The following is a 26,387-nucleotide window of genomic DNA, read 5'->3' on the forward strand; positions in this document are numbered from 1 at the left end:
ACGGACTACACGCTCTGATTGGCCGAGGGGCCTCTCACGCGGATCGAACCCCCGCCGCGCCTGGGGCTCGTCGCTGGCCCTTGGATTCGACATCATCCGACGGTGGGGGCGCTCTCTGCCCAGTGGCTCGGATACTGCCCCCGGGTCGGCGGCGGCGGCCGAAACCTGTTCCAATGTGTGCTTCTGGCCTGAATTTGCGAGCTCATTTCTCCCGACGTGATGGACGGATTTTGATGGGGTTTTGTGAGGTTTTTAGGGGAGGAAATTAGGTTTCGAATGGGAGTGGTTTTGTGGGATTTGGTTGAGGATACAGGTAAAAATCGGCCGTTAAGTGATCGATGGTCAGGGCTGGGGAATCTCCGTGCAGGTGTGCTTCTCTCTCAACTTTGGGCCACAATATCTCGCTATCTGCTCGACCCTTCTGGATGAATTTTTGTTGCTTTTGTAGTGGAAGAAATTACCTTTCGAACGAGAGTGATTTCGTTCGATTTGGTTGAGATCTGAGAGAGAAATTGGTGTTCGAGTGATGGCCGGTCCGGACTGTGGTTTTGAGTGACTGTTACGAGGAGCGTGCACGGGCTTGCTTTGTCGTGTGCCCAACCAGAGTGCACGCTTAATTACACGCCAAATAAACCGGATTAAGGATGATGTAGCACTTAGGCATGGTAACGAAAATTAAATAAGAGGATAACTTCTAGATTCAACAGATGGGGAATAAACAATTTCTATCGCCCAGAATTTCTTCAAAGTGTTCAGATTTTCGAACAATTGGAAAACCAAGATGGTCGGATTCGAATTCGACCAAATAAGTGGTAGCATGCCTAGAATGAAATTGCTAGATATTAAACAAGAAAATATTTCGAGAAATGATCGGATTTCTTACTTGGTTCATGCCAAGTTGACCTGGTGCGATGACGGCAAATTTCCGTGGCAAAGCTTGCATCTCCATCTTTGACGACAATGACATGTAACCACCATAGCCGAACCCTCCCTTCTTCAGCAAAATTGAAAAAAGTGATGGCGGCACACGAATAGGCGTGACGGTGTGAAAGGGTTTGCGCAAGACAACAGTGGAGAATCAAAGATCTCGAAGAGAGCATGACGGTGGTGGCTCCATGAACTAGAGTAGCAAGGTGGCGGCGGCGGCGTGCAAGCACAAGGCAAAAATGATTCTTAAGGTTCAGGTGAGGGAGAGGGTTGTATAAAGGCGGCCGGGGGGGGAACAATATATTATATTTGATCTAGACCGACGGTAAAAAAATTATCCATTTTTTTCTTATAGAATGTGATAAAGTGAGCATCCTCATATAAAATGTTCAAATGCATTCTAAGATATTTTACAAACACATGGTCCTCATAAGTGGTCACCAAATTAAAAGAAAAAAAAGAAAGAAAGAAGTTAACTCTGTACCATAGTATGTCATACATAATATTTTTAATAAATTGGAATTGGCACGTGTAGCTTTATCCATTTCATCTTTCCATACTCTAGCATCACCTAGCACCTTCTCTAATCGATGACACACTTGGATCTGCTTGTGTGTCATGCATTGTGCTTATCACGACCTCTTTCAAGCATCGGACCATATGTCAATGGGACACCAGGAGCATGCAAAAGACGTATAAACCTTACAAACATCCAACTAGCAGCTAGAACAAGAGCAGCACCCCTCGCTATCAGATGTTAGCGCCTATTAGCAAGATCAAATTGAATGCATAAGTATTAGTGAAATTGGTAGTGAATATACCGTACTACTTGCTGGACATCATATGTAACACTAATAAAAGGATGGTCGGCTAACACCCATTAGATGGTCCTATCAGCATTGAGCATCATCAATCATGTATATGGAAATTATGTATAAGAGTGTCAATACACTCTAGATCTAAAGTATTGGAAGAACTTATCATATGAGTAGACCAGATCTACACGTAACCCACAACAATGAGCAAGTAGACAACCTTACAGAAGTTGTAGTTTTTTGAAACATGTGTCAAAATTGTTGTAGGTTTTTGAAATAGGCAATAAAAGTTGTAGTTTTTTTAACATATATCAAAATAGTTATAGATTTTTTAAATTTACTCTTTCTAAGGGCAAAGTGAATGCATAAGTTTTAGTGAAATTGATAGTGAATGTATTTTGCTACTTGCTAGACATCATATGTAAGGCCAACAAAAGGATGGTACGGCTGTGACACCCATTAGATGGGCCTGCTAGTGGCAGAGCATCATCGACTATGTACTAAAACTCAAAAAAGGCAACCAATTTCATTGTCATGACATGAAAATCGTGTATAAGGGTGCCAATACATTTCAGATCTAAAGTATTGGAAGAACTTGTCATATGAGTAGGCCAGATCTATACATAACCCACAACAATGAGCAAAAAGGTAACCACATAAATCAACACATGTACAGTTAATCTAATTACCATGCATTAGGCAACATTCACACATCAATCTGCAGCTAGAAGCACGGGACAACAACAAAAATTTGCATATCAATCAAGCAACAGTTGTACAGATCTAACAATGCAAAAAGAAAGAAGCTCATCCCCACAACAACAACAACAAAAAAAGGTTCAATAGGCAAACAGAAATAGCAAAAAAAAAAAATAGAGGAGGGAGGGGAGGGCAGAGGAGGATGACACAAATTTGGGGTGCATCGTACCGAGAAGCGCCTCCAACAAGCACTGACGGGAGAAGGGTAAATCTTTCACAGCAGATCAGGGAGAAGAGTGAGAGGCACCGGGTAGCAGAGGAGGGGAGTAAGAGGTGAGAGTGAGTGGATTGCGGCGCCACAAATGAGGAGGGCGAGAGGTAACCCTAACGGGAGTGGGGTATATCTGTGTGCAGGGGCAATGCACATGTTCCATAACTTGGGCCACCCACGTGGATGCTAGCCACCCAAGAATGTGGATTTTGGCCATTTCCACCGGACCTCGCTATGTGGGCATTAGGCTTGCCCACCCCAATCAAAACACACCCATGCTTGCATCATGGTGTCCTCAATAAAGATAAGTTATCACGTGCCATTTTATTGTTTCCTTTTTTTCTTCAAGATGGGCCCACCCTATGACAAAAAACAGAGACACATTTCTATCTTTCGAGTTATATGTTTGCAAGCTTCGATTTTATAATAATTCTTCATTGCCCTTGCATTGTGGCTCCATAACCACACAGTAGGTGCCTAAAGATAATGACTTTATATCCCCTCTCCCCCTCCCCTCCCCTCCCCCTCCCTCCCAAAAAAGAGAAAGAAAGAGAAAGAAAGAAAAAGTTAGTTGATTAAAGAATCATCAGGAAAGTAATGGAAGAAATGATGCAAGCACGGGTTCCCATTACCTGTAGCCTCAAACTTTTTGTTCTAGTTGCTTTCTCACTCACACTATCACCCCATATGCAGGAATTGGGCTTAATGCCTTAATTTGTTGGAAATGTGAGAAATAATCTAGATCCAAATTCTACTAGGAGGCATGTTTCATTCATAAATAGCGATGCAATATATACTAAAAATAGTAATATGCGGCTACATATTAGATCTATGTAGGTTGATTGGGACTTACGTCGAGCTTGATGATGGCAAGGAAGTAGTGCAAGTTCGATGCAATGATGACTTGCGACCGTGTAGATCGAAGAAACGCAAGTTCGATGCAGTGACGACTCGCAACCATGTAGATTGAAGATGAAGCAATGCAGATTGTCGAGCAAGCGAAATAGTCACACAGATGTGCTGTCTAAAAGTCTTATTGCCGTCCCTCTTGCATGCCTCTATCCAGGGTCTAATACAGGGCAACAGCCTCCCTCAAGGAGCTGTGACATCATATTAGCAAGAGTTGAAGCGTGCATAAGGTGTGCCACTTAAGATGTTCAACATTTTTAGTCCATTTAAAGCATGCTGATTTCACTAGAGATAATACTAACGAAGTTGAGTTGTTTAAGTATAGATCACAACGAGGGACAAAAGAAAAGGGCTTAGAACTCCTTAAACTCCCACGAAATGACAGCTTCAAATTTTGAAGGAATTCTAACAGCAGGGTTTAACATCATCAAACATTTTCTAATGTTTTCCATCTAAGCCTCCCTCTTTAAACTCTTGCAAAATTTCCGTAAGAGGAATAAAATCTTATTTTGGACAATTATTCTACAAATAGTATTGACTTGTTGTTCCTACTTTTTTCTTCATTCATGGATCCGGAAGTCCAGATCTTGTTGCAAACTGGTAATGTGTATTGTGTAACTAGTACCTTTTTCGCTCCTAGAGTAAACTGTAAAAGTAGCGTGTGTATGGTGAGTGCTCTACTGCTCTCTATATTATATCTTCCCCTGAAAAGAAAAAGGTAGATGTTAGCCCACAGTTATAGACAGTTCATTCCAACCTTGTTTAGCTGTTGTAGTAGCAATTTAGACTCGGTTGCCCTGGCCTTGTTGACACATTAGCAAGAGCATGCTCTTCAATCATCGTCTACAATTTTTTATAGGAAGTGGGGAGGGAAGACCCCAGCATGGTTTTCACTAAAATTCAGATAAAAGTCTAGTAGATGCATGCAAGAGAATGAGGAGTGGAAAGCACGAGCATATCAGACAAGTTTTGCATTTCCATAGCTACAATTCTATGACTATGTCTATATATACGAGTGAGCTTGTGTGCATTTATTACTTATAAACTGAACAAAATCGATATAATCGATCCCCTTTGATACATTAGAAGATTTTTGGAAGGTTTTCCGCATTGCATTGTAAACCATTTGGGACCTCTCTCGAACGAAGGGAAAAAAGGGATAGAAATTTCATTATGTAGCCTTTTGGAGCAATGGAATGGTCTGCAGAATTCTTATTAAACTTATGTGAAATGGCTTATTCTTGACGATTTATAACATGATGTGTACCAGATGGATATTTTTCTCTTCCCTGTTGTAATTCTAGTGTTTTCCCCATGGGCGGAGCTAGGATTGAACCATAAAGGGCCAAGTCGCAAATATTAACAATAATCATCTGATAATAAATATAAAATAGTGGTATATATGCATATATACTAACTCAATGGGAGCATAAATCACAAGTATAAACAACATATGTTTTGTGATATAAAAGAAAACTAATTGTTTTATCTACTAATTAGCTAACAAGTATCTCAAATTTGAAGGTGTTTACTTGTGTACCTCTCAAATATTGTAGTTATAATTCTTCCTTATTGATCTTACGATGGTGCATAATTATTCTAATTAAGAATTTGCATATCAACTAGTTCGAAATTTTGATCAATTGTCGTATTAGTATTTTTAGCACAACCAAAACTTGAAACAACTGACTTATAAAAAATATCAATTGTCCTTAACCTCTTCATCATAGCTAAACAAGTCAATATGTAAAGACTATCACAAGTATACTAAATTTGGAAAAAGAAATAGGGAATTAGATTTTTCATCGCATCATCAATTCATTCATCACAACTAAAGAATACATACTATAATTAACTCTACATGTAACCGATTAATCTAATCCTAAAACAAAGTTTCATACAACAATTAGAGATTAGGATGGTTGAGAGGGAGCACGAGACGTACCTTCCTAGAGTTTGTGGCTTCATAGCCCTAATATTGAAGCAACAACAAGTAGTGAGCGGAGCACATGCACAAGCGATATGCGGGTGGCAACGACGCGAAGAAATAGAGGAAGTCGAACATGCGATGCAAAACGAGTGTAAATTGTTGACCATGAACAAAAGCCTTGTTTGGTTGGGCTAATTTTCTTATTAGGCTTAGAAGTGCAACACATGAGGACATACTTAATTAAGTACCTAATTAAGCATTTAATTATCATGTAAATTAATGAGGGCTCTCTTATTGGCTAGGGGGACCAGCCCCTGCGCCCCCTCCCCTTGTCTTCGTTCTTGGTTTTTACTACATTCCATTGTACAGGGTTTATGCATATTTTCCGTAACTACTATAGAAAGGGTCATCCCTACCCCTCTTTTACTGTCAGTTTGGTAATAACAGGCAATGATAAGGTATCGTTGCCAATTTATAAGCTGAATTAGTAAATCTAACATTAAGCCGTTAAGAAACAACAGTGATAGCCATTATCATTGCCGTTTTTAGCTATGAACTGACAATGATACATCGTTGCTGGTTCATAAGTTCAACCGACAAATCAATGATTGAGTCGTTATGAACCGACAATGATAATCCCTTCTATATCTTGATCACTCCACTCCAAAATATCGATCCCGACGGGTAGTGATGGTCGAAGTGGTGTGATAATCATCATTGCCACATTAAGCGTCGCTACCCCTTGGACGCGTCTTCTCCGATCGTCGACCTCGCTGCCATCCTCGTCGCCTACCGCGACCGCACTGACCACGGACACACAACATCGCTCACCATCCCTATATCACTCCCCTCGGGCCTATTGTTGACCTTGCCACGCCACTCCCAATTTCCCTATCTCACTCCCCTCGGGCCCATCGCCAACCTCGTTGTAGTCCTCGTCACCTACCGATGTCGCGCCGCCCCGCTCCCTGTATCACTCCCTTTGGGCCCTTCATCGACCTCATCGCCATCCCCGTCGCCTACCTTTAGGGGTGAAAATGGGTCAGATTTTTCCTACTCGCCTGATCGTCCGAACCGGTTTAGATGCTAATCGAATCTCAGATATCGGATATCCAAAAGAAATCTCGGATATTGGACCAGATCTCAGATAGTTGTATCAGATATTGGATTCGGATGTGGGGAGTTAGGTATCTATCGGATATCGGATATCTGAGAATAAAATTGGACATATCCGAAGACTATCTGACAACTATACAAGTCTATCTTCTCGAGGTTGTAACTTTTTTATACAGAGTCGGATGAAGACAATCTTTATATGAAAATTATAGCCCTCGATAAGATCTACAAGTTTGTACTTGATATTTTTTTTCATTTGAAGTTATTAACATTTTCAAATAATTAATAGAAGCTTCAGTCAGCATACTGGACACTCGTAACTTCTATGATTTCGCTCTAACATAATTCCTTCTGTGGGACTATATTGCTGATTTGCTTGTTGGGCCTCTAATATAGTTGGTATGTGGAATGGTCAAACAATTATAACATATGCGATATATATGGTTGTTGCTTCTACTCAATACCTGAATAAATATTTGTGATTGATATTGTCTGCATCTGACTCGTCACATATTCGATACGTATCGATTCGTATTTGTGATCGAGACTATCCGCATCCATATCTGTATCTGACACTATCCGTGTCCGGATCCGATTCCAATGAAAAAAATATGAGATAGGTTATAAGATCAGTGATATTCATTCGTATCCGATCCGATTACACCCATAACTACCACGACCACGTCACCTCATTCCCCATCTCACCCCCCTCGGGCTCATCTTCTCCTGTCGTCGACCTCATCGTCGTCCCCATTCAAGATTCTGTCAATAAGATGATCTAAATGAGTGGCAGAAAACACATTCCCTTCAAGATAATTACATTTTTGTTATTCATTTAGATTGATCATTGTTACAGTGATTTCAAATTGTGTTATCACCATTTATTTAGATTTAAAATACTGTACTAGGAATATTTCAATATGGGGTTTGATCTCAAACTTGAGACATATCCTCATGTTGAAAAGTTCTTGGTAAAATATTTTTGCACATATAGTTAGGTTATAACTATCGGTTTAATGTATGAATCGACGGTGATAGTTAGGTTATCACTGCTGGTTCAAATCTTGAATCGGTAGTGATACTTACTATCATTGTTAGTTTCGAAGCCAGCTGCTGCTTAATCACTACCGTTTTTTAACAGGCAGCAATATAATTTTTGAATCAGTAATGATGAGGGGTTAGTCGTGTGTTTATCATAATTCTTTTTCATTTGTACTTGCATTCAAACTAAGACATTGTGTTTTCCACTCTTGCGTTCTAAAGAAGCCTTTACATTGCCTCATACAATACACGACATGCATTACATCGTCCTTTGAATTGTCAAAACGAACGTAGATGAAACCAAATTCTTCGCATCACACAAGCGCTAAATTTGCTTGTCTTTCCATGTATAGCTTCGGTGCTAATTACATGGTGGGGCCATCCAACAAAAATAAGATCCCTTTTCCTCTCTAGTTTTGAAACTATCGCGCTCCCATGTGTGTTCGGAAAATAATATTTTTTAGTAAATTGGAATTGGCACGTGTAGCTTCATCCAATCCAGCTTCCATTCGCTAGCATCACCTGGCACTTGCTCTATTGGATGACACACTTGGGACTGCTTGTGTGTCATACATTGTGCTTATCACGATCTCTTGCAAGATTGGACCATAAGTCACTCGGACACCAGGAGCATGCAAAAGGCGTCTAAATATTACAAGCATCCAACTAGCAGCTACAGCAACAAGAGCATCATCCCTCGCAATCAGACGTTAGCATCTATTAGCAAGATTCATTTCTATGGCAAACTGAAATGAATCTCCGTGCAGGTGTGCTGCCGCTTATTTGGTTGATCGATTTCGAATCCCCCCCCCCCCCTTTTCTAGCTAAAATTGAAGATTGGCGGAGGCGCGTGAGTAGGTGTGCTGACATGAAAGGGATTGCACAAGATAATAGTGGAGAATCAAAGATCCCGCAGAGTGCACAGCGGTGGTGACTCCATGAACTAGAGTAGCAAGGTAGCGGAGGCGGTAGCGGCGTGCAAGCGCAAGGCAAAAACGGTTTTTAGGTTAAGGTGAGGGAGAGGGGCATATACAAGGGAGGAGGGGGCAATATGGAACATCTGATCTAGATCAACAGTCTAAAAAATTGTCCTTTTTTTCTTACGGAATGTGATAAAACGAGCATCCTCGTATAGAGTGTCCAAATGTCGTCTAAGATGTTTTACAAACATATGTTCCCCATAGGTGATCACCAAATTAAAAAAGAAAGAAAGAAGTCAACTATGTACCATAGTATGTCATGTATAATATTTTTTTAGTAAATTGGAATTGGCACGTGTAGCTTCATCCATTCCAGATTTCCATACTCTAGCATCACATGTCATCTGCTCTAATGGATGTCACACTTGGACCTGCTTGTGTGTCTGAAATGTATGTGATGTCGTCTAGAGGGGGATGAATAGGCGTTTTCTGAAATTTAAGACTTCGCAGCGGATTACTGAGTTCGGATACTCTGGGTCAATCCGGAGAGTCTGGGTTATACAGAATCCGGATACTCCAGGCTTACCCGGATAATTCGGATGAAGCAGGAAATCGAAACTTATGAACTTTTGAGCAAATCTAAATGAGTATATAAGTTAACACAGATTCTAAGAGATATCTAAATACCTTATCACCAACAACCTGCAGTCACAGCACACAAGCAAGAAGATCGGAAAAATCCCCAAAAATCAACTAGAACAAGTGAATGTGCAATAAAGTAAAGTAGACAAGGATTTGTTCCCGAAGTTCGGGCACCTCACAAAGAAGTGTCTACGTCTCCGTTGAGAAGTTCACAAAGAGCCGGCTCTCTCTCAACCCTTTTCTCACTCAAGCGACCACAAAGATCAAATTAGGGTTCTTACTCAAATCAAAGGGTACTACAAACTTTTCGGGGGACTCCACAAACTTGGGTGCTCTCAGGGTGATGTCTTGCTGTCTAGAAACTCAAAGCTCCAAGAGTAAAGAACGCGAATCAAAAGCTTGGCGATGACCTCAAGTGCTGAAGAATGGATTTTAGCTCTCTAGCACTCAGTCTCTCTTCCCAAACCCTAATATCCAAATCTTGCAAGAATCAAAGTTCTAGAGGAGTTAGGATGGCTATTGAATGGATTTGAATGAGTTTATCCACGAGTGGTTCAGCAGCAAGTGAAGGAGAGGGTGAGGGGTATTTATAGTCCACTTAAAAAACTAGTTGTTACTGTGCATTTTATACTGACCCGGAGTATCCGGGTTCACCCGGAGACTCTGGGTAACTCTTGGGCACACATGCAGAATCACTATCCAAAGCTTACTCGGAGGGTCCAGAACCCGAAGTATCCGGGTCAACTCGGAGACTCCGGGTTAAGCACTTAAAGCCTACCCGAGACTCTGGCTCGGAGACTCTAGCCACATACCAGACTCCGGAGTATCCGGGCTAACTCAGAGACTCCAGGTTGAGCTCTCAAGCTCAAACCGAGACTCTCTGCCAGAGTCTCACCCAGAGACTCCAACCTACTGATCAGGGTCCGGAGTAGCCAGGCTAACCTGGAGGCTCCGGGCTCAGACAACAAAAGCATTTTTCCCGGTGTCCGTGGGTGATTGTGTCTCTCAACTTTCAGTTCTAAAAAGATACTTTAAGCAATGAGACACCTTCAAGACTATTAACACGTATCTTTCTTGATAGTACGGCTATCCTGAACTCAAATTCAAAATAAAATGAATTAACGCCTATTGAGTAACTACATATCGCTTCTCTTTTCTTTTTGAGGGACGCCAACGTCTCTTAACTTATCCGAACGGACTTAAAACCTATTTATAGCTTCAACAAATCTATTAGTCCCTTAATCGTTTGTCATCAATTATCCAAAACCCACATAGGGGGTCTAGATGCACTTTCAGTGTCAAGCATTGTGCTTATCACGATCTATTTCAAGCATTGGACCATAACTCACTAGGACACCAGTAGCATGCAAAAGGCGTCTAAACCTTACAAACATCTAACTAGCAGCTACAACAACAAGAGCAACACCCCTTACAATTAGATGTTAGCATCTATTAGCAAGATCCATTTCTATTGGCAAATTTAATGCATAAGTATTGGTGAAATTGGTAGTAAATGTACCTATCGGTGATATGGGATCCAGGGGTTCCCGAGTCTCGAGGTCAGGACAGCGCGGTACCACATGGCACCTTCCGTCGGGGACCACCTCCCCGAGGACCCGAGGGCAGCACGGTCCGGGAGTGGGTGCTCGGGGTCAAGAACAGTTGGTCTCCGAGCACCCGGCAAGCCCCATGCTGGTGGACCCCGCAGGGACTCCACGATGAGGTGTCGGTCAGTGGGAGGCCCGATGCCACATTTAATGGGGAGCGTGGACGGTCACGTCCAACCACTCCCCCCTACGTCTGCTGTTCTGAATATGTCAGGCTCTGCCGCTGCTGGTAGGAAGGTGTGGGCACAATTAATACAGCAGGTCCCATCGCATGTCCCCTCGCGGGGCCTATGAAGAAAGACGGCTTGAAGATATCCTTGATGGGCTTGAGGCTTATCGTCCTGTTACATCAGACCACGTCAGACCTATTCTGACCAAACGGGCATGAGAGAGTATTCAGAAGCTGGCCGATGGACGCCCCTGCGCCTGCTAAAGCTAGAACGCGAAGACTGATGGAACCGTCCGAAGGATGTATTTTCAACCCTCTGTAACATCAACTGTAGACCAATGATGGTCACTTTCCATTTATTATTTACGGGAACTTGTGCCCTCGTTCTGGGCACTCCCTGAAGGGCCTCCCCCGGTAGATAAGGGGGGGGACACTTTGTAAAGGGAATGGAGAAAAAGAGAGAGAGAGAGACAAAAGGAGAGGAGCATTGATAACATACGGGACACACAGGAGTAGGGTATTACGTCTCTGCGTGGCCTGAATCTGTCTAAATTCTTGATGCATTCATTTCTACTAGCTGACGATCCATCCTGCCTAAGTTCCACTCGCATTAACCTCGCGTACGAGGTAGTTCCAGGACCAGCCCCCCAGCCAAATCTCAAAGGGGGTCCTTCAGGATCCCTGCTCGCGGTGTTCATCCACCGACAGTACCGTATTACTTACTAGACATCATATGTAACACTAATAAAAGGATGGTACGGCTGCGACACCCATTAGATGGTCCTGCTAGCATTGAGCATCATCGACCATGTACATGGAAATCATGTATAAGGGTGCCAATACACTCTAGATCTAAAGTATCAGAAGAACTTGCCATATGAGTAGACCAAATCTACACGCAACCTACAATAATGAGCAAGTAGACAACCTCATAGATCAACACATGAACAATTTGTAGTGAACATGGCTCTCTTAGGGTAGTGATTTTTGATGGTTAGTGATAGCATAGTCAATGAGACTAACATAGTTATCAAGTATATACCTTAGTAGGTTTCATGGATGCAATACATTAAGAAGTCACCAAAGCCGAACTCAAGAATGGTTGAATTGGACGAGTTTAGAAGAAAATGCACTCACCGGATGGTCCGGTGTTCAGAAAGAAGAACTCACCAGATGGTTCGATGCTCTGGCTATTGAACACGCCAGAGTATTTTTCAGCTTAGAGGAGAAAAATGAGAAGAGTACACTAGATGGTCCAGTGTTCTGATTGGTGCATACACTGGAGCATTTTGTCTCAGAGAGGGTTCTGCAATTCACCGCATTGGATGGTCTAGTGTTAAGGAGAAGTGCACATTGGAGCATTTTTCAGGAGAAAGTTTTTCAATGCAGAAGAGCTTTGAACTCACCGGATGGTCCGACGATGAAGAGAAGAATATATTGGAGGCTTCAATCGAGGATTTTCCTAAGGTTTTCAGAGGTGTGAGAAGTTGTACACACCGAATGGTCCAGTGATCAAAAGATTACACACACCAGAAAATAAACAGTAAAGAAGTGGCTCGATCAGGCTTAAGTCTACACACCGGATGGTCTGGTGAAGGAGTTGAAGGTTACACCAAAATATTTGGTGTTCACAAATGGATTTGAGTGAAGTTCCAATATCTAGTTTGTCTTGGTGAGACCTTATCTTGGTGGCTTAGCGGCTTAAACTACTTGAGATCTATGTGGCTCAAGAACCGTGACTGGGTGTCATCCGGGAGCTATAGCCGAGGTGACTGCTTCAACGTGGACTAAGGGTGACGTTTATGTCGTTGATACAACGTGATAAAAATCTCTTATGCCAAGTTTGCTCTCTCTACCTTATTTACGTTTCCGCATTTACTTGTTGTAAATTATCCTTGCATGTTTACCTTCATAGAGTAGTTTGTTAGGATTGGCTATAGGTTGCGAACCTTTGAACGGTAGAATAGACACACTAGATGAACCTAAAAAATATTTAAATAGAAATTGATATATATTTATCTTGTGAATCTTTTGGAACCAAATAGTTTTAAGTGTCATAATCCCCTCTCTTAGGATATCACATTTCAACAGTTAAACTAGTTACCACGCATTAGGCAACATTCACACATTAATCTGTAGCTAGAAGCTCAGGACAGCAAAAATTCGCACATCAATCACGCAACAGTTGTACAAATCTAACAATGCAAAAAGGAAAAACCTCACCCCCACAACAAGAACAAAAAACCAGATCCAATCGGCAAACAAAAATCACAAAAAATAGAGGAGGTAGGGGAGGGCAGAGGAGGATGGCACAAATTTGGGGCGCACTGTACCAAGGAGTGCCTCCGACAAGCACCGATGGGAGAAGGAAAAATCTTTCACAGCAACTCGGGGAGGAGAGCGAGAGGCACTGGTAGCAAAGGAACAGAGTAAGAGGTGAGAGCGAGTGGACTGTGGCGGCACAAATGAGGAGGGCGAGAGGTAACCCTAACGGGAGTGAGGGTATATCTATATGCGGGGCGGTGCACATGTTGCACAACTTAGGCCATCCACGTAGATGCTAGCCACCCAAGAACGTGGATTTTAGCTGTTTCCATTGGGCCTATCCACCCAACCAAAACATACCCATGCTTGCTTCATGGTGTCTCAAATGTGGGAGTTGAAAACTAGAGATAAGTTATCACGTGTCATTCCGTTGTTTCCCTTTCTCTTCGAGATGGGTCCACCACATGAAAAAAATAGAGACATCTTTCTATCTTTGGAGTTATAGGCTTACAAGCTTCAGTTTTATAATAATTCTTTTTTGCCCTTGCATTGTGGCTCCAGATAATGGTTTTATGCCCCTCCCCCCCCCCCCTCAGAAAAAGTTACTCGATTAAAGAAACATTAGAAAAATAATAGAAGAAATGATGCAAACCGTGTAACCCTTATTTGTAGCCTCAAACTTTTGTTCTCATTGTTTTCTCACTCGCACTATCATCCATTATGCAGAAATTGGGTTTAATGCCTTAATATATTGGAAATGTACGAAATAACGATGTTTCGTTCATAAATAGCGATGCAATATAAACTAACAATAGTAACAAGTGGCTACACCTTAGATCCATCAAGATTGATTGGGACTTACGTCGGGCTTGATGATGGCAAGGGAGTAGCACAAGTTCGATGTAGTGACGACTCATAGCTATGTAGATCGAAGACAAAGCAGTGTATATCGTCAAGCAAGCGGAGTAGTCGTGCAGATGCATTGCCTAGAATCCTTATTGTCGCACCTCATGCATCCTTCTCGACGGCAATATCTCAGAGATACCGCTCGCCCTTCGCTCCGGTGCACACCGAGAAGAAGGGCTAGCAAGATCCAGCAGCACAACAGCACAACTAAGTTCACTAGTAGGAGGAAGATGGTAGGATAGGGTGGTTTTTGTGGGTATGAACCTGGATAGTGTTTTCATAATTGGTGAACAATCAGATATTATGACATAAACCACAATTGTACTCCTGATCGTTTCAAAAATAGAGAGGAGGAGACATGCACGGGTGTCAAAAAGATATTGCTTACTTGGTTGTTCGCCACGCCACGGTCACGCGTGTGTCTAGCCGTAGTCACAATCTCGTCCTTGTTTCTTTATTTCAAAAGACGAGAGAGCTCAATTATTTATGTTGTGTACACCACCTTGCATTGGCAAGGTAGGACTAAACCCATGCACCTTTTCCTTTGGAATTTCAGAATAGACTCAGATTCATGGGCAAAATTCCAGCATGATATGTGCTTGTCCAAACAAGCACTAACATTAAGCACGTCTTATAGTGTTATCTGAATTGGAATTGGTGTCTTTGAATTAAAACAAGAACAATTTTCAAATAGGAAATTAGGGGTTTTAGCCAAAATAAATAGGCTAGCTACCAACTTGAACTGGGGGCTTTCAACAACAAATTGAAGATAAAATCAATTTAACGGGGAGTGATGTTCTAAAATCGATCAACTGTATTAAAGGCTCTCTTCTAGAGTGCCGAACAACTATATTAAAGGCTCTCTAGTAGAAAACCAAATCTTGAGTGAACTTTCAAATTGTACTAAATTCAAATGAAATTGCTCGCGTGTATCTTTGAATGGGGGATGTTGCAGTGGCTCGAAAGAGGTGACCGGGTGCTGAAGTGTTAAACTCATCCACGACCAAAGGGCAAAGGATGAGCCTAGCGATTTGCGGTGCCAATCTTACGAGCTGCCAAAGGAAGGGGGAACGAAAGCTAGAATAAAAATATGAGATATGTATTGGGCTTATATAACTACAGGACATGAGTTTGCATTTGCATAGGCTTTGGCCTTGATCGAACATCTTTAAGCTATCCCACCCTGATCAGATGATCCTTGTGGTGCTAAAGTAGAAGTCTAGAAATTATCTTCCCATGGATAACCCCATTTTTTGCGTCCATATACCTATTATTGTTCTTTATGCAAACCTTTTGTCAAATATGTCGTTTTCTTTTTACTTGCAGGGCTGGTTTTCTGGCTCCTAATTTGGGATGCGAGCTCTATACACTTTGACCCACCATAGGAGGGAGTCAGGGAGATTCTGAGATTTAGTATTTATACTTCCTTGTCACTTAACATTCTTGAGCAATAACTTTTTCAGAAACACCCGGAAAATCAGCCCGGTATCAACTCTGTTGTAATATAGCACTAATTTTTCACTCGACTATCCGTATAATTAGATTATAGTATTTACATTTTCTCGCTGCGTCTAGGAACAATTCTTCTTTAAAGAATTGGAGAGGATAGATCAAAGACGTCAGGTTGTAGTATTCATATTTTCTTCGCTACACCTAGGAATAATTCTTGTTTGAAAAAATGTAAAGGATAGACCAAAGAGGTCAGGTAATATCCGGTGGAAACCTGAATGGTGAAAACCCTCCTAAAATCATGTCTAGAAGTAAATTTGCAAGATCAAACTTGAAATCATCCATAAGAGATGAAAATGGCAAACAATTAAACACAAAGTTATGAAATAGTAGTATAGTACAAACATCATTTATACTCTTATAAAATATACGAGTTATAGCATATCCGATCGATTTTTATTATCCACCTAAATTGATCAAACGGTCAAAGTTAGATCTCGTTCCTCCTTCTAAAAATATATTTAATATCTCATTATTTATTTTTCATACCTAGACGTCCAATATTTACCTTTTATACTTCTAAAAATATATCTATTTCTCATCATTTGCTTTTCATACTTAGACATCTAAAGTCTTTCATATATTTACCGCCGGGTTTTTTTAGAAGGTGTACCGCCTCCCGCACTTTGCCTACAGCATTAGGTTTCTCCAAATGGTGCGTCACCTTCTGTACTTTATCCACTTTTTGCTACGGATGATCAACTCTGAATTCGATCCCTTCTTTTCTAAAATTACATGATTATATTATGAATGCAAATCTTTCTTTTGTTATCCTATATTTTTTACTTCTTCAGATTGTAATATCATGTATTGGTTCTATGTATGTGAAATATATATGCAGTTGCTAGTTGTACTGAATGAATGGCTTTCACTGGATATCCTGTATTGATTATACGTGTGTGAAATATAGGTGTAGCTGCTAGTTGTACCGGATGAATGGCTTCCACCAGATATTTTCCCAAATATGCTATGCTTGCATGACGCACGCCGCCTAACAAGTCGACTACAAAAAAGAAAGTATCACAAGACCTTGAATTCTGATTTCTTGTCCGACACCTACAAGTAAGAAAAAGATAGTTTGGTATTTGCCACTTCTACGGCTAGGTGTAACGCTAGAAGCTGTAAAGTTCGGAGATGATAGAGTTTTAAGTATAAATTATTCACAACTACACATTCGAATGAGTATGTGTTTTTTTTTTTTTTGAACCTGGGAAATTTCCATTACTCAGACACTAACAGATCGTTAGCAACGATTACACGGACGCTCTCAGGGAAAGAACTTATAATTCGTTCTTCCCCCTCGATGCACGAATGACCCAGAACAGCTAGCTCATGAGCAGCTTGATTACAGTGTCTACCTTTGAACTGGCAAACAAAACTAAGAAACGAAGATGAGGCTAGAGACTTTATTTCCTCCGCCAAATGTCCAACTGCAGTGTCATCAAAATCGTCGGAGTTGATCGCTCGCACCGCCTTCAGTGAATCTGACTCCACGATGAGGTGCCTGATACCCAGGTCGACAGCCGTTTGAATCCCCTGAAGACATGCGAGGAGCTCTGCATGAAAAGCGCTTAACAGGTGATCGACCTTTCCCCTCCCGGCTGAGACCACATCCCCATCACTGTCCCTGACCAGAAATCCCCAACTACCCGACCCTGAATCGGGTAAGAACGAGCCGTCACAATTTAGCTTCAGAACTCCCGGCTGTGGTTTGCTCCATCGATCTCTTCGCCTTGCCGGTCCACCAGTGGTAATGTTCGCCTCCCCCTTCAGAAGAGACTCCGCCTCCGCCACATAGGCCTTTGTGCTTCTGGCGATAATTTCAGCACCGCGCCATCGTCCCTCTTCCCTGATGTTATTTCGTTCATTCCAGATGTTCCAAAGTGCAGTGATAATCAGCAAACACCGATTCTCCTTCCTTTTCAGAATGTAGTCGGCTACATCTGGGGGACAGTGAAGATTTGCCAGCTCCGATCTCTCAACCTCCATGTTTAGTAGACCCCATACTTGCTTTGCCAGATTGCACTTAAAGAACAAGTGCCCTCCATCCTCCCCAACGCTATTACATATTACACATCTTTCCTCGACTTTCATACCTCGATGAACAAGATTGCTTCTGAGGGGATGTGAGTTGTGTGTCATACGCCAAAAGAAATGCTTCAGCTTATTTGGGCATTTGAGTTGCCATATCCTTTTCCAAACCGGATCAGGGGCATTGCTACTCCCTCCCTGCGCCCCTGCTCTGCATCTATCACGCAATAGGCTGGTCCAAAAAACCCTGTATGCGCTTCTCACACTGAACCGGCCGTGCTCATAAAAGTGCCATGCCAGTGTATCTTCCCTGCCCTCATGTACAGGTAGTGCCAATATCAGTGCCGCGTCCTCAGACCAGAAGGTCTCCTGTACCAGATCTCGATCCCATCCGCCGACTACAGGATCAAAGAGTTCAGAGACCCGGGTGAGTAGAGAAGCACCTCTTGGCGTGATCGGCCTTCTTGAGAAGTCCCTCGGAAGCCACGAATCCTTCCAAATATTCAGGTTGTGCCCATCCCCGACACGCCAAATTATGCCCTTTTTAATCAGCTCTAACCCGCGAAGAATGCTTCGCCAACAATATGACATTCCGGCCTTTGGCTTGGCTTCTAGGACATTTGAATTTGCATAATACTTTGCTTTCAACACACGCGCACACAGTGAGTCTGGGTTGTTCCACAAACGCCAGGCTTGCTTTGCTAGCATAGCTATGTTAAAACCATGGATATCCCTGAAGCCCAAACCACCCTCATCTTTTGTTGCCATCAGTCGATCCTTGCTTAACCAGTGTATCTTGTGTTTACCTTCCTGCTGGTTCCACCAAAACCGGCAGATCATCGTGCTAATTTGGTCACATAGACCTTTGGAAAGGTCAAAACAACCCATAGCAAAAGTTGGAATCGCCTGAGCAACCGCCTTAATTAAGATCTCCTTACCGGCCCGAGACAAGAATTTTTCATTCCATCCTTGCATTCTTTTCCAGATACGGTCTTTTAAGTACGCAAATGTACCTGACTTCGACCGACCCACATGAACCGGTAGGCCCAAATACCTTTCACTCATAGTCTCCTTTGTTACCTGTAGTATATCACAGACTAACTTTTTCTGCCGTGGCTTTGTATTCCGACTAAATAGCACAGCTAACTTCGCTTTATTAATCATTTGTCCCGAGAACTGTTCATAAAGCTGGAGTATATTCTGCAGCTACCTGCTATCCCCCTCTGTTGCACGAATCAGGATAAGTGAGTCATCGGCAAACAGAAGGTGTGATATGCTTGGCGCATTCTGACAGGTTTTCACTCCGGCTAATGAACCATCCCTCTCTCCTTTCTTAAGCAAAGCCGAGAAGGCTTCAGCACAAAGGAGGAAAAGGTATGGTGACAGGGGGTCGCCCTGCCTCAACCCTCTCTGTGGTATAAAGCTTGCTGAAAGCTCTCCATTCACCTTAACTCTGTAAGACACTGTGGTAACACAATTTATAATTAGCTGAATCCACACTTCATCAAACCCCAGTCTCCTCATCATACTTTCTAAGAAATTCCATTCAACCCTATCATACGCTTTACTCATGTCAAGCTTCAAAGCCGCATACCCCAAATCACCCTCCCTTTTATTCAACAGATAATGAGTCAGATCATAAGCCACAATTATGTTGTCTGAGATCAGTCTCCCGGGCACAAACGCACTTTGATTGGAGTAATGATCTCGGGCAAAACATTTCTCAATCTGTTTGATAAAACTTTGGACACAACCTTATATATAACATTGCACAAACTTATGGGCCGCAACTCTGTTACCTTCTCCGGTTTTTCCACCTTTGGTATAAGAGCGATCACCGTATCATTCCATCCAGCAGGCATCGGACCCCCTTTTAGCACCCCCATCACCTCCTTTGTCACCTGTTCACCCACCACGTCCCAGAAATTCTTGTAGAAAATGGCCGGCATCCCGTCCGATCCAGGCGCTTTCAAATCCCCGATGGAATCCAGCGCCTGTTTTATCTCTTCTCTGGTGAACTCCTTCTTCAGATACTCATTCATGGCGGCCGTGACACTCGGCTGAACAGCATCAAGTAGGTGCTGCAGCTGCCCTGCGCCGGCCACCTCTGAGGAGCTGAAAAGTTGCACAAAATAATTAGAAATAAACATTTTCTTTTCTTCCTCCCCCTCCACCCAACTTCCATCGTCTCTCAAAAGCCGTCCAATCCGGTTTCTCCTACGCCGAGCGGAGCAGGCATTGTGAAAATAAGTTGTGTTACGATCACCATAACGCAACCAATTCACGTGTGCACGTTGCTTCCAATACAAATCTATTTGCTCCTCCAGCCTATCCACTTTGAAGCTCCAAACAGCTTCCCGGCCTACTGAAACATCACTGATCGGCTCTCTCCTCCACCTCTCAAGCTCCCTCTTTGCTTTCCTCAACCTCTTCTCAAGATCGCCGAGGACATTTACACTCCATTCATTCAGGCTTGTAGCCACGCCTTTGATACTCTCCCCCAAACTACTTCCTGCACCAGCCCGTTCACCCCACGCATCCTCCACCACCTCTCTTGGAGCCAGGAAGCTTCAAATCTAAAAGCCCGGTCTCCACCTCCGGCTCTCCCCCTCTCCACAACTTCTTCTAGGTCGATGATAACCGGGCGGTGGTCAGAATGATAGGGATCACCATTTTTGACCTGTACAAGCGGAAACTTCATTCTCCACTCCGGATTTGCCACCGCTCTATCCAATCTTTCACGAATGTGTGTACTCCCTTTTGTTTGTTTGTTTCGCCAGGTAAAAACATCTCCAGTGAAGCCCAGATCATGGAGATCACATGTTTCCAAAGCACCCTTAAACCGGTCCAAGCAAGCTTGGGACCTCGGAATGCCCCCCTCCTTTTCATGGTGAAAAAGCACCTCATTAAAATCTCCCGCACAAAGCCACGGAATTGGTACAGTATTTTCTGAATGGATCACCCCCATCAGATCCCAAGTTTTATACTTGAACTCAGTCCTCGCATCACCATAGATATCCGTGAACCTCCAATTATCTCCCCCAGTCACCAAGACCTCCATGTCAATGTGGTATTTAGATTTGCTTCGCAATACCAAATTGACTCCACTCCTCCACAACACAGCTATTCCCCCTCCCCCTTTGCCTTCAAAATCCACCACCTCCATGTGCTCAATCCCCAGCTTCTTTCTCATCACCAACATCCTCTTCTCAACCATCTTTGTCTCGGACAAGAAAAGAATATCCGCCTCTACGGACTTCTGACAACGCAGAAGCCCCCGAACTGCCGGGGCGTTTCCCAACCCCCGGTAGTTCCACACCATGATCCTCATTTGTCCTCGCAGGACCGATTTGTCGGCCCCGCTTCTTTTGTAGTGGACAACATCACCTCATGCTCCTTCCTGCCTACTTTTTGCAACCTCTGCTTATCGACATCCATCTCCTCCACCTCCGTCTGCACCCTCTTCCTTTTTCCTGGAGACACCGACACCTTCTCCCCAGGAGTCACCTCACGACGTTGGTGCTTCTTGTAACGGCGACGGTTATCTCTCCCCTTTTCCTCCAACCTCCCGCCAGCGCCCAAATCATCTCCCACTGCTGTACTGTTCTCGTGCATGGGACTGTTCACGTGGACAGCATCCCCATGCGCCATCGCCTCCTTCTGGTCGGGCATAGGGTCAGAGAGCGCCGATAACAAGGTCTTCTTTGCCCCACTGTCCCGGTCCTTCACATTGCTAGGAGCTTTCGGGGGACTAGTGACTTCTTCCCCTTTCTCCTCCCCATCACCTTCCTTCTTTTTCCATGTCAGAGCGTCACTGGCCGATCCTGACGATGCCCAGCGACCACCGCGGGCATCCTGGGATCCTTTACTCCCCGAGCTTCCACCATGCCACAGGCCCCTCGACCGACCACTCACAAGCCTCCTCTCTTCAAAGCCCTCCCCCTTCTTTTTCTCCGGGATGTAGCGGAGATTTCTAGAGAACTGCTGAGCCTCACCCTTCTCCAGCTGGACTTCGCAGTGCTTATCAATATGGCCGATACAGCCACAAATGTAGCAAAAGTCCGGAAGGAATTCGTATGCAAAGGAACACCATTTCTCCCTCTCCTCGCTGCCCACCTTGATCATGATGCCGCGCATAAGCGGCTTGCGAATATCGATCACCACTTTGATCCTTAACACCCTGCCCACCGCCAGGCCATCATCTCCAACATCCACCTCCTTGAACACTCCAATCTTCTCTCCCAGGATTGCCCCAGTCTCCTCATCCATCATCCCGAGTGGTAGGTTCGACACACGCACCCAGATTGGCACATGATTGAACTCCATCTCCTCCAGTGTCTTGGACTCATCAAAATCCGCCATCGCAACCAAATCCTTGGAAATCATCCACGGTCCATCTTCCAAAGCCCTCCTTTTTCCAGATGATTGCAAGAATGTGAATAAAAAATGGTTCTCACCCAGATCCTTGCACGTTACTCCTTTGATCAGGCACTAGATCTTCCCCAGGGACCGCTCTAGGGTTTCTGGCGCAATCAGTCGGTCCGCCAAAACCTTCCCCACGGCCTGCGGTTCCAGCACCCGAGATCTCCGCCCACCACCGCCGCCGATCTTCACCCCACCGCGCTCCGCCTCCGACAGTCTCAGCTTCCCCATCAGACCCTCCACACCTTCCATCTTCACCACACACTGCCAAGATCACAGATCACCCCAACGAGCAGAATGGAGGCGACGACTACAGAGGCTAGCAGAAGGGGTTGCGGGCTCCGATCGTCGGAGAAAGTTCGTGGACTCAGTTGGCGTGGGGCGTGGAAGATCTCAGACCGGTCACGATGCGAGACCAGATCGAGATCCGAGGAAGTGGGCGGGAAAACAGGAACAAGAAACCTATTCGCCGGAAACCTCCCTCGAGTCGCCTAGGAGAGCCCTAGGCGCCGATACATACGAGTATGTGTTAGCACACCTACACCTTTCCGTTTTTTGAGCTGATAATCCATGGACCATGGTTAAAAGGCCTTATAAGATCACCACAAGCCCAATTGGGCCGCGTAGAATTTGACCCAACTACGATTGGGCTGCATTCGGCCCACTCATGAGTACCATACGGCCCAGCAAATATCCAGCCCAGCCCAATTGAACTCGACGAATGCCCTTCACGTCCTGGCCACCACGCGCAACTATATATAATCTCCCACTCCCACACGCCCCTCTCTTTAAACCCTACTCCCTGCCGCCGCCGCCGCCGCCGCCCCCTCCTCGAATCGCCAGCCGCCGCCGCCGCACCCCTCGAGCACCGACCGGCTACAACCATGGTGAGTTCTCCCCCGCGAAACCACAGCTAGCTCCCAGATCCAGCGCGTTCCATACGACTCACGTAAGGACTAATTCGTGTGGCCTTGAGCACAGGCGGACGCCGATGTCGAGACGGAGGTCGCCGCCAGCGCGCAGCCGAAGAAGAGGACGTTCCGCAAGTACAGCTACCGCGGCGTCGACCTCGACGCGCTGCTCGACATGTCCACCGACGACCTCGTCCAGCTCTTCCCCGCGCGCGCCAGGAGAAGGCATCATTCGTGCTACGATTCGTTTGTTTCGGTGGGGGTTCTGGTTGGCCTGGATCTGATGTGATTTGTGCTTGGTTAGGTTCCAGAGGGGCCTGAAGAGGAAGCCCATGGCCCTCATCAAGAAGCTGCGCAAGGCGGTCAGTTTCGGACCACTTACTTTTAGATCCTTTTTTTTTATTTTTGTGTGGTCTGATCTAGATTATTGCGTGGATCTGATATGCTCTCATGATTAAGTGATGCCTGTTAGATTCCTCTGGTATTTGGTCATGTTTATGTCTTCTCTCCTAGTTGGCGGGACATGCTAATTTAATTCGAGGAATTAGAAATGTGGCTCTTTGGAATGATTTTAATACTTGTTCTCTGTATTGAGGATCTGGCCGTGCAGTGTTGTATACTGCTTTCATGATTTTGCGATCAGATTAGTAGTTGTACTTTGAACTGATCCCATCGGCCGTGATTAGTGTTTGTCTATGTCTGGAAGGAATTTAGGGTGCATTTGGTTAGAGGGTGAGGTTAGATGGGGTAGGGCCATCCATGTTTTTCTGGATGGATGATTCAAATTTCTGTTTGGTTGGTGGGATTAGGGTGGATAAGATGATTCATTCATATTTATATGTATTTTACAAGTATTTGGATGAATTTGTGCATGTTTTTAATTTGTTTGAATTTAAATTGAATTAAAAAGAGAGTATGACATAAAATGATAAAAATGCACATAAATGGAGCATTACAAAGGAAGTTACTTTTTTCACCAAATAACCTAGGGTTGGAAATATTTTTATAAGTTAGTACATCAAATGAGAAGAATATTAGCAATTTTTTTTAGATTTTTGGGAATTTATTTGAGGCATTAAACATTTCTAGAAGTTATAAAAGTAGGCTTTTTTGGAGAATTTTAATTAAATATTAGCTTAGGGTTTTTTGTATCAAACCAATTAAAACGGGTTGCTAGTGAGCTCTACTTTGCTTATAAAAACATCTAGAATTTTTGGACCACTAATACATTCTCAGATAAAATCCAGAGTTAAATGAAAAAACACAATACACACGGTCACGAACGTACGGACGAGCACAAACTTGGATCGCTCTGTCCGCCTGTTTTGCCTGGATGGCTCTGTCCAGCATCTGAGAGAATATACTCTCATCCTAGCCACCCTATCCGCTTCATCCCTCAAACCAAACGTCACAAAAACTGGATGACCATCTCCCGGATGGACTCATCCATGCAACCAAACACACCCTTAATTGTTATATTAGTATTGGACCGAACAAAAAAAATCCCATTCTGTCCCTTGAATTTATAAGAGGAAATAGGATGGCAAGAGTTGCGCACTGCAATTCTGAATCCTGAATTATCATGCTAATTGTGGCTAGGAGGGAAAATTGCTAGGCAAGCTTATGTTTCCTGCATTCTGTCGTTTCTAACCTGGATTTGCTAGGCAAATAAACTTTTTCCATAAGAAATTGCATGGAAATAATCTTTTGGAATGGCAAGATGGTTCATTGTTTTCGTTGTGTCTTGCGAGTGTTGAAGTTTGGTAATTCTCCTGACAATGTAAGACTTGCCTGATCGTTGTGCATGGCTAGCTATCTGTGGTGAATGAACAGTGGGATATCGATAGTACTTCCTTCCGTTTTATGCTAGTAAAATATGGTTGATGTAAGATACAGTGCTGATTTGTATTTGTTGAACTTTATTTTTCTTACTTCCCTTGAACAGAAAAAGGATGCTCCTGCTGGTGAGAAGCCTGAGCCAGTGAGGACCCATCTTCGCAACATGATCATTGTGCCTGAGATGATTGGAAGCATCATCGGAGTCTACAACGGCAAGACCTTCAACCAGGTTGAAATCAAGCCCGAGATGATTGGCCACTACCTTGCAGAGTTCTCTATCTCCTACAAGCCGGTCAAGCACGGTAGGCCCGGTATTGGTGCCACCCACTCGTCGCGGTTCATTCCTCTCAAATGAGTTACACAGCTTTGTAATCTCCCAGAGTTCAGCATAAAATGTTTCAGTTGTGTTGCTACTTTTGGACGAGTTACCTGCCACCAAAGACCCTTTGTTCAGTTTCAGCTCTAGTACCTTAGCCAAGCACCTTGCACAACGATGCTATTTTGTTGAAAGCATGCGAGTTAATCTTATTCAATGTGATGGTTCTACATTGTGATGGATAGTTTGGTTTCTACATATCGTTTGATGGTAATGAAATTTCGAATGGTAACTTTATTGATATTGTTGTTTTTCTGGCTTGGGTTCGAAGGGTTAGTATTGTCTGACTGTTTGCGATCGTTTGGAACTTTGGATGTTGACCCTCCCTCTTTCTGTTGCGCTCGGCCATACGATGGCCCAATATTAGCATAGGTTTTGGTAGCATTTTCTGTCTGGTTCCATAAGAAGCTGGAGCTTCTAGGCTAGCTTGAAGGGGGTCTAAGAGTTCAATTGGTCTAGTAGCTCCTGCGATATGCAGCTGTTCCCTCTGATTCTCTCATACTTAAAAAAAATCATAAGACATGTTCTGTCCACCTTTGGATTCCTCTGTCCCACTCTCATCTCGTCTCATTCTCATCGTGTGCACGAACACCCCACCTACCCTCCGCTGCAAACCCTGCCTTATTGCGTGTATGAACGGTGCCCCCCTCCGTCACCCTCGACTTCTTCGCCGTCATGTGGGCCCAAGGAGGAGAGCCCGCTCCTATCGCGATGCACAGCGCACACTCCAACCCATCGCCGCTAGCCCTGCCCTTGGTTTCTTCGTGCCCCCGTCCTCTGTCTTCTTTGCACCTTGTTGTGGGCCCATGATGGTTATCCCGCCCGCCAACACCGTCGAAAACACCGCAGCATCCGATCCGTCGCCGTTAGCCCCACCGTACAACTTCTCCGCTCCCCCCCCCTCCCGCCCTTCAGCTCGCCCTTATAAGTATGTTGTTTGTTCCTTTCCATCTGGAAGTGACGATAACAACGTAATGAGGTAAGCGCGAACCCTCTCGAAGTGCATTATACCACTTTAATAGTGAGCCTGGGTGATCAACATTTCAACCTGGACTGCGAGGAAGGTGAGGACTGCGAGGAGG

General features: G+C 43.9%; 2 protein-coding genes across 2 annotated transcripts; one reads left to right on the top strand and one right to left on the bottom strand.

Annotated features, from left to right (window-relative positions):
• Positions 1-21,084: 21,084 nt before the first annotated feature.
• On the bottom strand, positions 21,085-22,119 carry LOC133892250 (uncharacterized). Its single transcript, XM_062332939.1, has one exon. It carries the CDS (start codon positions 22,117-22,119, stop codon positions 21,085-21,087), a length of 1,035 nt encoding a protein of 344 aa, XP_062188923.1.
• An 819-nt stretch (positions 22,120-22,938) lies between these two features.
• On the top strand, positions 22,939-25,546 carry LOC133893179 (small ribosomal subunit protein uS19). Its single transcript, XM_062334152.1, has 4 exons — positions 22,939-23,066; positions 23,161-23,315; positions 23,395-23,452; positions 25,036-25,546. The coding sequence occupies exons 1-4, from the start codon at positions 23,064-23,066 to the stop codon at positions 25,282-25,284; spliced, it is 465 nt and encodes a 154-aa protein (XP_062190136.1). The 5' UTR covers positions 22,939-23,063; the 3' UTR covers positions 25,285-25,546.
• The last annotated feature ends 841 nt before the right edge of the window (positions 25,547-26,387 follow it).

Source organism: Phragmites australis, chromosome 15 (assembly GCF_958298935.1).
Source record: "Phragmites australis chromosome 15, lpPhrAust1.1, whole genome shotgun sequence".
Lineage (NCBI taxonomy): Eukaryota > Viridiplantae > Streptophyta > Magnoliopsida > Poales > Poaceae > Phragmites > Phragmites australis.